General features: G+C 34.8%; 1 protein-coding gene and 2 pseudogenes across 1 annotated transcript; 1 reads left to right on the top strand and 2 right to left on the bottom strand.

The window, feature by feature from the left end:
- Window positions 1–1,905: 1,905 nt before the first annotated feature.
- On the top strand, window positions 1,906–7,303 carry Atg12 (Autophagy-related 12). The gene is made up of 3 exons (XM_089698525.1): window positions 1,906–2,326; window positions 2,832–2,968; window positions 3,792–7,303. Exons 1-3 carry the CDS (start codon window positions 2,215–2,217, stop codon window positions 3,912–3,914), a joined length of 372 nt encoding a protein of 123 aa, XP_089554651.1. The 5' UTR covers window positions 1,906–2,214; the 3' UTR covers window positions 3,915–7,303.
- LOC149486761 (uncharacterized) lies at window positions 7,288–8,365 on the bottom strand (annotated as a pseudogene).
- A 4,718-nt stretch (window positions 8,366–13,083) lies between these two features.
- LOC149486760 (uncharacterized) lies at window positions 13,084–14,174 on the bottom strand (annotated as a pseudogene).
- Window positions 14,175–15,943: the final 1,769 nt, after the last annotated feature.

The following is a 15,943-nucleotide window of genomic DNA, read 5'->3' as shown; positions in this document are numbered from 1 at the left end:
TTGAATTATGGATAGGTAATTCCAAATTTTAATATTCTTTTAATTTGGAATTATTCATTTACGATGCGTATTGACTGCCTTGCATTGTATGGTAGTGGTATTTATAAAAAATATTATTAGGTATTTCGGTTTAGGTTGTTTTTATGGTTTCGTAAAAAGGTACGTATTTTTTCCTGTTTTCATAGATTCATTCATAGAATTATACCTACGGAACCCTTCGTGCGCGAATCTGACTTCCACTTGGTTGATCTTTTTACAAATCAATAGTCGTATCCTACTAATATTATAAAAGCAAAAATATATAAGAACTAGAGGTCCGCCCCGGCTTCGCCCGTGGTACATATTTCGCAATAAAAGGTAGCCTATGTCCTTTCTCGGGTATCAAAATATCTCCATACCAAATTTCATGCAAATTGGTTCAGTAGTTTAGGCATGATTGAGTAACAGACAGACAGACAGAGTTACTTTCGCATTTATAATATTAGTATGGATGGACATTTGATACTCTTTCACGTAAAAACTACTGAATGAGTTTTTATGGAACTTTACAATTATATAGTTTAAACATCAGAATAACATATAGGCTACAATTTACCGCGGGAAAATAACTCATTCCCACAGGAAAAAATTGGTAAAAGTTTAAAATAAATTGCTTCAAATAAAACAAATAAACATTTATTTTTTTAACAACATTTTATTTCGACACTTAATTACCAAATTACAATATTTATTATTTAAAATAGATGCCACCTTAAACTTGTCGCACAGCAGCTCTGCAAAGCACTTTACTTTTCTTCCCGTCTGATTAGAAATGATTTGAACAAGGCCGAGAATGTTTTGAAGGCTTCCAATTTTCCCTGTGCTATAGCTTTAACCCAAACATCTTTTAATTGTTCTCAAGCCAGAAACCTGCAAATAACAATAAAATCCATACTTAAATAACTTTTTTCTCCAAACCTATTTGATTTAAAGCAGTCATTGTCAAAGTACCTTAGCAAAGTACGTATATTTGAATATTTCGTTTCTATTAAAGTATCGATAATTGCACAACACTATGGAAGTAATATTTTGCATTTTCTCTCAAAAATAAGCTAATTATGATTTCATTTAAATGATCAGGGGTAGATAAAACATAGATGATTTAGAAATTAACGCAAATTCACTGATTTATAATACAATTAGTCAAAAATTGATCAAAATCACTAACCTGTGAAATGACAAATTTCTATCTTCGTCCGATTTCACATTACTACGGATTTTACAGCCGTAAGCAACACAAGCCATGTTATCTTTAGTTAATTGTCTTTTCATAAAATAACAAATTAAACTAAAACACTCGTTTTTCACTTCAAACAAAATAATTAAAATAACCAAGCGATGATCACCAGACTGGTGATCAAAACAACTTGAAATGGGGCATGGGCCATGTCATTTCAAACTGTCGAACTGACATATATCTGTTCTCTTTTTTCGCATGACATTTTGCCATAAGCCAAAAAGGCCAAACTAGTGCGTTATTGTTCAATTAATTGTTACTTCTCCAGGCTAGTTAATTGCTCCGAGTGCTGGTGCGTTTCATGTTCCAATTAAGCATCAGCATAATTCGGCATTGTGCGGCACTGAGTCGCATTATGCTCTGTAATTGGAAAACAGCCATAGAAACTAAAGTTTCAAGAATCAATCATACGTTTAATATCGAGCTGCACCACAGAACAGCACGGTCGATAACTGGCAACAATCTTATCAACAAGAATAAAATCTCAGAGCAATAAAATAATAGTGTCGTCCATGGTCGTCCAACGGCAACATCCGAGAAAAAAAAACTGGATTGTCATTTGCGTAGACAGAGAACCGTCTACGGTCATTTGTCATTTTTTCACATTTGTCACTTGTCAGATACGGTCATCAGGGATCAATCCGTTAACCGATCATTGATCAATCACTAATCAGTATCAGATTCAGAAATCAGAAGCACAGAAGTTTATACTACCATTGTCTTTTTTTTAATTTGCGAATAAAATTTCTTATCGTATATAAATCTATTCAGATTTGTTGTCCTTAATGAAACGAGTTAACAACGTGTGTGTGAGTTAAATAAATTGCCAATTGTACATATTTTGTTCTTAAATTTATTCTTTCACCTGTAACTTAAAAGATTTGGATTGAATATTGTTTTCAAAATAATAATTATTATTGGACTCAAAATAATTAAAAATGAGTGATGATAAGCCATCTGAAGAACAGGCTCAAACTGAGTCTCAAGTAGAATCTTTGAAAGAAGACCAAAAGGATAACGGAGACAGTATCAAATCTGATAAAGTTAAAGGTACTATGTTAAAATAATGTCATTTTCCAGTTTTGAGACATTTGAAGGTCTTCGTTTGTTCATGTTTGTAGGAAAAGGAAAAAAAATGTATGATGTATGTTGTAATGGGAATTTGAAATTGTTTCAATCTGGTAAACAAAACCATAGTCATTATACCCGGCGCGGCGAATGATGATCCCTATGACAGTTTGTCTTATAGTGATTGCTCGTATGATGGGTCGTGTCGATACTTTATTATTTTATAGGCAAAGGCGTGGTTTGCATTCATCCACGTCGGTAAACATGTTTTTATAAATATTATAAAATGAATTTTTAACGTCTTTTATGTTGTTGTTGTATTAATTTAAGTTTTTTGCATAGATTAAGTAGGTTAAAGTAAAACGAAAGTTTTCCAAAACATAAAAATGCGCCTTATCATTTTCACGTAATTTTTAACCCGTGTTAATAAATATAGTTATTTATTTAAACAATTTAAATTAATAATTCATGCCCATGTTGTTTTCAGTTGATATATTATTAAAAGCAACTGGTAATGCTCCAATCATGAAGAAGAAGAAATGGGCAGTGGATGCCGAAAAGCCTATTGGATGGATTATGGAGTTTGTTAAAAAGTATTTAAAACTAGAGGCTGATGAAAAACTGGTGAGTTATCTTTGCTTAAATGTTTAGGTACCTCAGGAGTGAAATGGCGTTATTGGCTTGCATTTTCTACACTTATAATTAGTTTTATTGACTTACAACTGATTTTATGAACTACTCAAACAATTATAAAGAAATCTACATTCCTTTAAAAACTGCAGAATCTTTAGCAGAATGAAGATAGCTTCATTTGCGTCTATATGTCTTTGGTATTGTGAATTCCTAAAGAACACCATTTCAAAATTTAAAAGCATGTGTGTATCAAGCAATTGATGATCAACAGTAATGTTTAAAATTTTTCATTAAAACAAAGATTGTAGAAGCTATAAATGTTTAGATTTGCAAATTTTGTTCTTTTTTATTTCTTCTATATCAGTCAGTATTCTTTTACGGTTATTGTAATTTGTAAGGGTTTTCATTAGAATCTTACAAAATCTCGTCCTTTGTGGTAACTGCATAAATCATTTTAAAGTGTAAATTGCCACTTATGCCATTTGGTTTGGGTGTTTTTATAAGACATATTAATTACTTACCATTTTTTTACATATATCAATTACTAGAGGTCCGCCCCGGCTTCGCCTGTGGTACATATTTCGCAATAAAAGGTAGCCTATGTCCTTTCTCGGGTATCAAAATATCTCCATACCAAATTTCATGCAAATTGGTTCAGTAGTTTAGGTGTGATTGAGTAACAGACAGACAGACAGAGTTACTTTCGCATTTAAAATATTAGTATGGATTAAACTATTTACTTGTAAATTAAAATACTTACCACTAACCCGCACTAAACTTCCAAATAATGTAAAAGTGTATATTTTTATTTCAGTTTCTATATGTTAATCAAACATTTGCACCATCTCCGGATCAAATTATCAAGAATTTGTATGAATGTTTTGGAACAGATGGCAAGTTAGTTCTACATTATTGCAAGAGTCAGGCTTGGGGATGAATCAACGCCTTTTAGTTAAAATGAACCAAAGTTTTAAAGTAAGGAATGATTTTAAACAGCAGTTTGTATACTATTTAATTGTAAACATAAGAGGGAAGTGTTTAAAAACTTGAGTAGAATTAATTTCTAGTTTTGGGAGTTGTATTTAATTTTTTTATATTTGTTTAATTTTCAAATTATTATTTTGTGCTCTGTCTGAAGAAACTTCAATTTTATGCAAACATAAAAATTCTAATTTCAATATTGTTTAGTAATTATTTCATATGCCATGAATAAGTGGATTTTATTTTGATGATGAAAGAAAGTTTTAATATAGTCAAATGGTATGTTGTTGGGTTTAGTTAAATAAATATGTAGTTAAGAGGACTACAAGCGCTAGTTGAAATTGAGTGAGTCGCGCACACATTAACACAATCAACGACGGTTGATGGAGATCACGCCGGAGTATTGTACTAGATGGCGCCACAGTGACAGAAAATAAGATACAGATCCAAGAAATAACTAGAGGAGACAATTGAGTTGTATAAAATCAAAGTCGGCAAAGTAGGGTTGACCTAAATTTTGGTAGTTGATCAAAAACAGTTATTTTTCAATATAATTCATAGTCATTAATGACAAATGTTTGTTCATATTACTGTAACATGTACTAAACCAGAGACAGTCAAAAATATGTGGGAAAGTTTAGCAATAAGATTTAAAATCACATTTAATGTACTAGATTGCCGACTTTGGTTTTGAATATAAAAAGATTGCCGTATTTGAACCCAAACTACGGTAAGATGGCCGTCTTTGATCCTGATAGATTTCATAACAATTAGGGTTGGCAATAAATAAAAACACACGAAGATATAAACATTTTAGCCTTTTAATTAAACTTAAAAAGAAATTAGTTACCTACTTACAATAATTGAAAACTCTTGAACGTTGCTGTGATGAAAAACAATTCAAGAGGTTGGGCCATGAAAACACTTGCCTCTCCGTTATCCGCTTTTTACTTTTTACTATAGAATTTAGATTTATATAACGTAAAGGCACATCATTTTCATAACAAAATCACTTAAATTTGTTTTTACTAAAGTGCGGTTTAAAAAAAAATAAATGAACGAAAACGAATAATGAGCATATTTTTAAATATGAACGTGAATGTTTTCTTCAATAGGTTCTGAGCAGAAACAATGTTCTTCATCTGTTGGCGCGACTAGTGTCTCCTGACTTTCGAAAACTTTATTGTAAAATTCCAGGTGTGGTGAAGCTGACCAGTCCGGTCCAAAATGTTTGCTAAGAAGTTTCTTCACGTCTTGTAATTTGTTTTTATTAACAGGTACGATATTGGACAAGGGTTTTGGGTTTATCATGGAGATATTTTTTCCACGTTGACATATAGTTTCAAATTTACCCAGGTCTGTTTTATAATTTAGCTCTCCACGGATTAGAACATTATCTTTTTGTTTTGAACGTCTTAATATAAACCTTTTACATTTTTTTAATGCAATCGACCAGGAAGTTGTTTGTTTTAGTACCTTTTTAACGGCATCTCTCCAGTCATAAACGATACAGTCGTCTCCGAACTTAACAACACTTGAAGTTTCCTTAATAATGTCCGTTATTTCATCGGGATGTAACATTACATCCTTTTTCTTGAGCTTCTTTTCAATTACTCCAAATTGCCGATCAGCTGGCATGAAGGAATGTCCCGTAACTGGGAAAACCAATTCTATGGATTTGATGGTATTATTTTCTAGCAACCATTTGCAACAAGTTCCTAAAACTATGCAGTTTTTATTTTGGCCACCACATCCGTCAGCGACCAAGCGTATATGTGAAATGCCAGATTTATCCGTCACATTCAGCCTGTGATATAAGGCTGATGAAATAAGATTCGAATCTTTGTTGTATTCGTTTTCAGTGCAATAATATGCGAAAACGTTACGAGGAGTCAGGGGATCTTTTGAAGTACCCTCCACCATTGTCAAATTGTAATAGTACAATAATTGTCGACTGTAATATGTCGATTGGTCTGGCAACTTCGGGAGGGGCAAATTTTTTTGGCAATCAAATGAAATTATTTTAATATCGTCTTGTGCCTCTCTTAATTTTTCAAAAAAAAGCTTTAGCTCGTAAACTGTGTATACGTTTCTCAACCATTAGGGTATTTTTTTTCACTGGGTCAGCTTCTATTTTAATTTTTTCGATCAATTCCAAGCAAGTCGAACAAACGTCAGTTTTTGGGGTTCCGAATCCAATATTATACGTAGTATTGAAAATACGGCGAAAGTATGATTTCTTTACTTCTGGAAGAACATATTCACTTTCTACGTACATCCTGTATAATTTAGAAATGTTTAATTCAGATGGCAAATACTTGCGCTCAGCTGTCTTGGACTTGCGACAATAATGGGACTCTACACATTTTAGTTTTTCAATAAAGTTATGCACAGACTGTTTCCTCTCGGCGTACTTCACTGATTTGCGATCACCTCCACGATGTTCCGTGCCGACTTCTCCACTGTGATAAAATTTTTGCATGACAAATGCAACTCTATGCTTTGTGATACCGAAGATATGTAAGAAAAATTTTTGACAAACATGTATTCTTCTCTTGTGAGCAATTACTTACTGCATATTTAATTATTGTTTGTTTTTTTCCTTTATATTTATGTCGATTTTTCGCATTTTTATTAGATGCTGTAATTGTGTAAAAATTATTAAAAAAATTATTTGTTTATTTTTGATTTGTTGTATTACTTGGAAAATAAGGATATGGGTGATTTTAAAGTAAAACTAATAATAATATACTTATATTTTTTTTATTATTTGAAATATGCGATCGACAAAAAAAAAAACATATTCTAATCGTAACTTAAAAGTAAAATAAAAATTATTTAAAAAATTGAAACCGACTTCAAAAACTAGTTGTAGAAGGACTTTCTACTTAGATCTCAACCGGAGCGTCCGGTAACCTAACCAAGCAATACGCAAGGACAAAACACTTAACATTCCCTAAATAAAAAACTCAAAAACTACTAAACCGATTTTGATTAAACGTGCTCTGTTCCCTAAGTTGAATAATACTTGTAAAAGAAAAAAGAAACAAGCATTGTTGTTGTACAGGCCGCGTCACGTAAAAAGAGCGCTGGGAAAAAGTGTAGTCGGTAACTTTGCGCATGGGTACACTCGCGCACGTAAGTACTATACTAGGCCTATTGTTTTATTTTTTAACGATCTTTTCGCTCGCCGTTTCCTATATTGATTAATGCTAGGTACATTGATAAATATATGGAACAGCAAATATAACTAAAACATGTTGAATGCAGTTTAAAATGTTTAATCTAGAATATTTAAAAAAAATTAAGTAAAGGGGAAACTCCTTCCATTAAATCGTGGTGCTAGAGGTGGCCATTTCATCATCGTCGCTTCCGTTACTTGAGCTCTCATCGTCATTTGACTCAGAATCATCATCCCCTACGTGAATAACAAATGTTTCTGTCATCATATCGACCACATGATCGCTTTTACAGTAATCGGCCTCTATTTCCTTTACCTTGGTGCATAACTTCGCCCATTCTGTTGCTCCCATTAAATTCACTTTGTCATTTACTAAGTCAGTTATCCGTGCAAGGTTCCAACTTACATTCTTGCTGGCGACATATCCTTTAATTTGGGACCAGGCCATTTCGATTTGATTAAGGTCAGGGTGATATGGAGGCAAACGAAGTACCGCATGGCCTGTTTCGTTCAATATATAACATCGATATTAAATTTCTTAAATTGTTCTTTATATTTTTTTATTAAGTTGTACAACTCCGGCTTTAGCATGGATTCATCAAATTTAATTTCTTTTTGTTGGAGCCAGGTTTGCATGTCTGCTTTTTTAGTGTTGGACGTTGGTGCGGCATCGAGTTGTTTGTTATGATACGATGCATTGTCGACTACCACGACTGAATTAGGCGGTAAATTTGGTATTAGTTTAGTACGGAGCCACCGCTCGTAATTCTCCGAATTCATATTGTTGTGGTAGTCGCCGCTTTTTGTACCGGCTTTGAATGTCAGCAAAGCGTTCGGCACAAAACCCGCTTCTCCACCCGCGTGCACTATGACCAATCGGTTACCTTTAGATATAGGTTTTTTAATGCCTTTGGCCGTCAGTCCAAGAATGGTGAGACGCATGGGAACTATCGATGTATGATTCATCAGTGTAAATGATAGGTCTTCCTTCCTCTCTATATTTTTTTATCTTCCTCAGATATTCAATCCTCTGAAATCGAATTTGTGACTGCTCAATTAAAATTTTTCTATTGTTTTCTGTTTTTTTTCCACTTAAAACCCAAGTTTTTTATTATTCGCCTGAGACTTGCTGCAGATCCTTGGAAATTTAGATCTTCCTGTAACTTCCTTCGCAACTTACCTATAGTAGGCAATTCTTTTTCAGTGACGTGAAAATTGTGGATTTTTTTTTATTACACCCTGGTCAAAGCTGTCAATATCTGTTATTGGTCTTTGTTTATTCCTTTATTCCGGGGGTTCGAAAGACAGAAATTCTGAATCTTTTGAACTTTTAACAATTCGTCTCACTGTAGACACGGAACATTTTGTTGCCACTGCGGTTCGTTTCATGCATTGTTTTAAATTATCAACTGAATTATTATCAGCTTCTCTCTTCATAGAACAATATACATCATACATCATTTTTCTCACTTTTCTGTGAAAAACCATTTCGTAATTAAAAACTTTTGTGTGCGGTAGTACTTTGAGAACAAACGTAACGTGAACACAGCGCGGGAAGCAAAGGTTAACTGACGAACTAATAGCGCACCGGCAAGCAAGCGGCGCGTCACCCGCCCGCCCCGCGCCGCACCTCATGCCACCAAATGATCGATAAATCATCTAGTGCGCAGCTTGACCGCCAGCGCTCTTACATGATGCCACCTGTATCTGATAGTATTCACCGATTCCGTTTTGAAGATCTGATGTAAAGTCATTGTTTGAGGTATAGATATCAAATCTGCATCTACTGAGAAATTTTGAATTGAGTCTTGTGGTACATAAAATGTCAATATTGATGAATCAGGTTTTGGAGAATTTCGTAAGCAGTTTCTGCATTTGGCACATCCATTCTTTGTGAGACGCAGTTGTCAAAACGTCGCTTTACTGCGGCACCGACACCATCGGCGGCTCCTTTTCCGTGAGAAGCTTCACTGAAATTCCAAGTAGAATTTGGGAATCCCATTAGCACATAAGCTTAGAGAAGAAGTAAAAGTTTTTCTTTTGCTTGTATTGGCTTGTTGGGCCATCTGAAAAAAAGTGAATTCCAGTGATATTCGGTCATATTTTTCTGATGTATTGCAAGATTGGAGTCAGATGGGCCCATATTGCCTCTGGTCCGTGTTCATTGTTTGATGAAATGGACGCAAAGGTTTGAGGTTCTTTGTTTTTTTGCATATATCACTCTAGTATGAATTGTAATTTGTGGTTTAGATGCTCCCAATGCATCGTCTGTACTTCTTTACCGTACTTGCACGTATAGTTCTCTGAGAAGTCAATATGCACTGCAACTTCGTTTGTCGTCAATTTTTTTATGCAGGATAATTAATATTGAGAATACTGATGTTTTATGTTGTATACATGTTTACTGAATGTATTCAAGTCACTATTGTATGAATCAGTTAATGAGATCATTGTGCCGCTTTTCTCTCTTTTAACCATTTTTTCAGTAGTTTTATTAAGACCGCTGCTGTTTTATTTGTCAATTTTGAATTTCCTTAAGGACTTGGGAAACTCGAAAGGTACCAAACCGCTTCGAAGAAGATTTGAATAAAGGTGGAGGTAGTTTTTTTACTATCTGATACTTAGCGATCACACGATTAGTATCTGGTTTTTCCGACCATTTAAATTTTTTGTCAGTATTTTTCTTTTGCGAATTTGATGTCTAGGCTAGCTAGCGATTCATTTATTTGTCCGACATATTATCTGCGTGGTATACTTCTTTCTGAGATAAAATTGACGATTACCCAATCGCCTTCGTGGACCATATCTTCATCAAGATTATTTACGTCATCTTCCTCTTCGCTCATCGCTGTTCTCTTCTTCCATTTCGCCTTCTATGATATAATCGGACTCTGGTGATGGTGGTAATACGTGCTGGAGTCACCGTCAGATATCAGTCGTCCATATATCCGACCGTGTGTTGCCAAAGATTGTTTAAAACCTTCCACTATAATCTCACTCTCCATCCCTGTGGATGGACTGGAGTAGTTTTTGGAGCAGAAATGTTCAGGCATTGTTGATTTTTTCTTTTCAGCACGATCACAATGGTAGCAGTATTTGTTACGGACTCCCAAATACAAAAGTTTTCCTTTTTTTTCTACCTACGATTGCGGCAGCGCCGGATAAAGCAGAATAGTTTTTTTTGTACGACCTTTTAGCATACACACCATCTGCTATCACATCAATGATTGGCGTGCCATTCTTACTAACTCTACCTTCTGCTATAGCCATATTCTTCTCTTCTTCAGCTGCTTGGTCCATAGACTGTTGTGCAAGTTGCTGCCAGTTCTCGGATATCAATTTGTGGTTCTTTTGATACGTCTTTTGAGACATGATTGGCAAATTCATGGCAGATGAAAATTCTTGTAGCTGAGAATGACCACACCCAATCGAATTGGTACCAGCTACAGCACATATTGTATTAATTGGCAAACAAGTATCAGCATCGTTATTGATAACAAATTGTCTTTTACACATTTTACATAAAAAGTAAATTTAGAAGAAAACCCGTGAAGTTTTTAGCCAACTAATTGAATACAAGTTAGTTCACAGTCCAATGGTCCGTGATTTGATATTTTATTTCTTCTTCTGACTTTTCCAAAAATAGGAAACGTTAATGATTCTCCGTCCAATTTGGATGTTCTTTCCAGGAGTAAAGTTTTTCATCTGTAAAAGTAAATGAACATACCTGTAGCATTGTAAATAAAAATTATTATAATAAGTAAGTTTGTATTCGCGGAATAGCTTACATGGCGATTTTATCTTGAAAGTATTTTGTCATCGTCTCTGTAGGTTGCTTCTTCCTTTGTAGTAATTCTTCAAGCATATTTCCATAATCGCGATATCGAGGAAATGCTCGCAATAGCATATCCTTCCATTGTTCCCACGTGTAATCGTAGTTCTCTAGACGATTATACCACTTCTTTGCTTGACCTCGCAGCTTATCTTGTAGGTAAAATGATTTAGTTGTATCGTCCCATCCATTTATTTCCCCAATTTGGTCAATTTTACAAATCCATGCTTGTACCGTGTATTCCTCACTATCATGGTCAAATTCCGGGATTAAAGATGCAGCACGATGGACTTTTGACTTATTTGGAGCTTGGGGGTTATCTTCCAGGTTGCGTAAAGCCTTTACTACTTCTTTTTCCAGCAGATTCTTGAGCAGCTTCCGTGCAGGCGGTGAAGAAGTACTCTCATCTTCCTCCGACATTGATTCGTCAGGAGGTCGATAAACTTGTGGCCGATGTCGTTTCATACCACTTCTGATTTGTGAAGAAATGGAGAAAATAAAATTGCAGCGTAACGACACACTTATTTATTTCGCAAATTTCAACAAGAAAATCAATGCTTAATTATGGCTAGCTATCATATATATAGGCTCATCGCCTCCGCGTGGCTGGCTGGTAGGCATGGCGGCTGGCTGGAGGGGAGGTCAACATGGCGGCTTGGCTTGACGGGGGTGACAGGCGACGTCACGTCTGTTACAAATATCAAATCTTTTTTATTTTTTACTTTTCCGTTTTTGCAGTCGGTTGTTTTTAACGTAGTTATTTTCATTTCGGCTTCGCCGTAGTCGAGTAAAAGGTGGCAGTTGGCACGCATGGCAAGATGATGTTACCATTAGTGCTGTACCGATTCGATTATTTATCTAATCGATTATGCGAACCAAGATAATCGATTATTAGTTCGAAATAAAAATTGTTACAAATTGTCTTACCTCCAGATTATAAAAATGAAACAAAACTGAATTAAATCACATATTCATTTAAAATGAAACTACAAGATATTAAAATTCAAACAAATACATCAATTTCCAATCAGTGACCAGTTAGCATTTAAAAAAATGATGTAATCTAAATGCTTTGGCAGCAGGCTGTTCCTCCTTAAATTTGTCAACTGACCTGCTTTAGAGAAAATTCTCTCCGAGGGAACGGAGGTGGCAGGGATACACGAATATTTCAAATGTAATTTATACAGATGTGGGTTATTTGTTTTCATGCTCTTCCAATACAGTAGAGGATTGCTTGTCCTTGCAAGTAGAGGCAATTCTAAGTATTTATTTATTTATTTAACACTTTATTGTGCAATAAACCAGATACATAAAATAACAGTTTACAATAAACAAAAGCACAAAGGGCGGCCTTATCACTATGCAGTGATTTCTGCCAGGCAAGTATTGTCGTAATGTTATTATATTTTCAGTTGAAGATGTAGATGTTGCGATAAAATTTGATTTCTTCTGATCAAAATGATCCCAGATCGATGGTTTTGCAGTTACTTGCTCAAGTTGTTGTGGTTGTGTAATTACTAGCTCACTAGTTCCTGGAGTGCTGTTTCTGAGATAAGTTAGTTCTTCAAGACAATGTTGTTGGGCATTTTTTGCATTACTGTCCGTACCGAAACCAAGTTTTTTAAAACGTGGATCCAGCAGACAAGCTATTGCCACATGTTTGTTGCTTTCTAGTGAGCCAAGTCGTCTATGTAGGACTTCTAATAATTTTTCTTTCACTTGACCTCCAGTTAGTGTTTCGGTATTGATTGCATTTAAGTTGTACTGCAGTCCTCGAATAAATGGAATTACCATTCCCATGGTGGGTTATTTTTCTCCAGAGAGTTGCTCTGTAATTTCTTCAATATTTTTTAGAAGTGCCACACAGTCCACTAATACTTTCCACTTATTATTATCAAGGGATTCCAGTGTAAGATCAATTTATGCTAAAGCTATCGTAAGTGGGATTTTAACTTCACACAGTCTCGCAAACATAATACTTATACAGTTCCACCTAGTTTCAATGTCTTGTTTTAATTTTAAAATTGGCATATTCATTTGCTTTTGTTTTGCAGACAGAATCTCAGTACTTTTGGCGCTGTGTCGGAAATGGGCAACTATACGTTTGCATTTCTGAATTCTATCTTGCAGAGTCGGATTTCCAGTAAGTTTTTCTGTAACACTCAGATTAAGAGTGTGCGCAATACATGGATGGTGGTGTTTTTGAAGATTCTGATTTATCACTTTTTTCATATTGGCTGCATTGTCTGATACTCGCATGAGATGGCAATTTAATTATAGTAACACACAGGTTCTTGGCCCTTTCTAGAATTTTTAACTGTATATGGGTTGAATGCCCGTCAAATATTAGTAATGCGGGGGGTCTTGGCTTAAATGTGGTAGTAGGTACTGTATTAAACATGTATTTTTCGAAAACCTTAGAGTCAATCCATCCATTCGTAGTTGCCGCGTATGATGTATTTTCATATGCATTTTCAGACATCCATTGGTCCCATGTATTTTTTCCACGGTTTATTATTAGTGGAGGCAACTTTTCACCCATTGCATTGGCTGTAAATAAAATTGTAACATTATCTTTGCCAGACGAGGCAATTGTTCGGGTGCATAGCCACGTGCACCGACCACTTTTGCTTTTTCTGGATCTTTTCCGAAACTGGATTTATCAAGATTCCATATTTTGTCCGGTCTTCGATTAAGATCAAGTTCGTTTAAAACTTCTTCGAGAATGTCAAAATAATTATCAACAATAAAAGGATCTGCTGCTGTTTTTCTTAACATTTCTACAGCTTGTGGTTTTTTTAGTGAAAGATTATGTCTTTTCTTAAAGGCAGCAAACCAGTCGTATCCTGGCCTTTCGTTTTTAAATGGAGTTTTGTAATTATTTTGCCTTACGTGTATACTGTATACTAACCAAATCTAATGTTTCTTTAGATGTAAGACCAAAACCATATTTTTCCATTACCCGCAAGCCATTGGCGAGTCTAAGCTCAAATTCTCTATTTAATGTAGTTGGTGGGCCTCGATTATTTTTCACAACTCCTCTTTTATTTTTTGCTCTATCAGCAATAGTAGTGCGGGGAATTCCGTATTTTCTTGCCGCTTCATATGCGTTAAGTTTACCAGCTTTGACTATCATTTACAGCTTTCATTAATGTTTCGTAATCGTAAGAGTCTGCTGTTTTTCTTTTATAGTTCCGTACCATAATGAAAAATCTGTAATAAAATAATTCGTGTTAAAGCTAAAAGTCTATATATTTTTTCCTGGTAACATTACATTTAAATTTTAAAACAAAATAAACACAAAGAAATAGCAATGTAACTGTGTTGAAAAAATTATAACCGCTTAATTTTTGTAGATATCCGCATTTGGTACTGAATGTTGATTGGTTGATATTTGATCTCAAGCCAACTTCAGATAGCCATATTCATGGGCGTAGCTAGCCATGGGCACAGGGTGGGGCAAAAAAAAACCGACCAAGTGCGAGTCGGAGTCGCGCACCGAGGGCTCCGAATAAACCTACTTTTTATTATGTTGTAACTCTAAAATGTATGTTTTAGCAATTTTTCCTTTATCTGTGCTATAAGACATTGCTTTTAACCAAATTTCAAGACTCTGTGTTCACGGGAAGTAGGTACAATGTAGGTTTTGATGCCCTTGCGAATGTCGAAATTTGCGATAATTTGCAGCATAAAATGGCTGTATCTTTTGATTACGTTGGCTTATAAGTTAGATTTTTTCACAGCTTTAAGAGACCGTAGACTTGAGTATTCGATATAAATTTCAGTTTGATAACTCTACGCGTTCCTGAGAAAAAGTGTGTTGACAGACAAACCGACAGGCAGACTTTATTGTGCGTCTGTCTGTCTAAAAATACCTTTTTTTTTCAAGAACACGTGGCGGTATCAAGCTGAAATAATAATGAATAAATCAAAACAAACAAAAGATACCTACAGCCGTTTATGTTGCAAATTTCATCCCTATATTACATAGTTTATCTGTCTTATACAATAATATGATTCCTTTTTACCATAAAATATAGGTCTATGTAAATAGAAAAATGAACCATTTTAAATAACTCAGTAAATAAAGCAAAACCTTGCACTTCCGATTTCATGTTTGTTTTCGGTTAATGGTCACTTATTGACACACATCACATAAAAACACAAAATGCAGACAGATCCAGGTGGAGCTTTGCTCGCAATCTTATAGTTTTTGACCGATATCCCGAAAACTATCCACTTTAGGGCAAAAGTTGCTTAGACTTTTTTGTAGAAAGTAAAATTTCGCATATTGTATAATACCATGTAAAATTTTTTGTAAGACTTACTACATATTTAGTATTTACGGTTTATAGCCTATTTGATGAACCGGTTGCCCCACCGTGGCTACGCCCATGGCCATATTTGAAACTGAAAAATTGACAGATAACCGTATTTGATCCTAATTGGTAATAGGGTTGTCAAAATCAAAACTAGTATTTTAAATGGAGACATTTGTCGAATTCGTGATTGCAATGTACGTACATCTGTTATCGATTGATTGATATTTATTATATTTTAGATGAGAGCCTCAAAATTCTACTGGGTTGCAGTTGGATTCTACCCATGTACGATTTAGGTTATCTCTAATACTATATTTTGTCAAACATTCCTTAAATTTTAATGGCCAGCTAGTTGTTGTTTTCACAACACTTTTTACACTGCTTCGCCAGTCCATTACTGGGCACTCATCCCCTAGTCTTATAATGGTAGATGTTTCCGCTATAACATGAGATATCTCACTAGGATGTAAAATTATTTCCAACCTTTTAAGTTTTTTTTCAATAATTCCAAATGTCCTATCAGCTGGCGTGTACGAGTGGCCTGTCACTGGGAAAACGATTTCTATCGTTTTGATGATTGGATTATTTAGTAGCCACTTGGCGCAAGCACCTACCACGATACAATTTTTATTTTGGCCGCCACAGCCGTC

Source organism: Colias philodice, chromosome 8 (assembly GCF_061535455.1).
Source record: "Colias philodice isolate Cphi_HAF_F1 chromosome 8, ilColPhil1 Martin Lab GWU primary, whole genome shotgun sequence".
NCBI classification, from domain to species: domain Eukaryota; kingdom Metazoa; phylum Arthropoda; class Insecta; order Lepidoptera; family Pieridae; genus Colias; species Colias philodice.
This window is presented reverse-complemented; position numbering and strand designations above follow the sequence as displayed.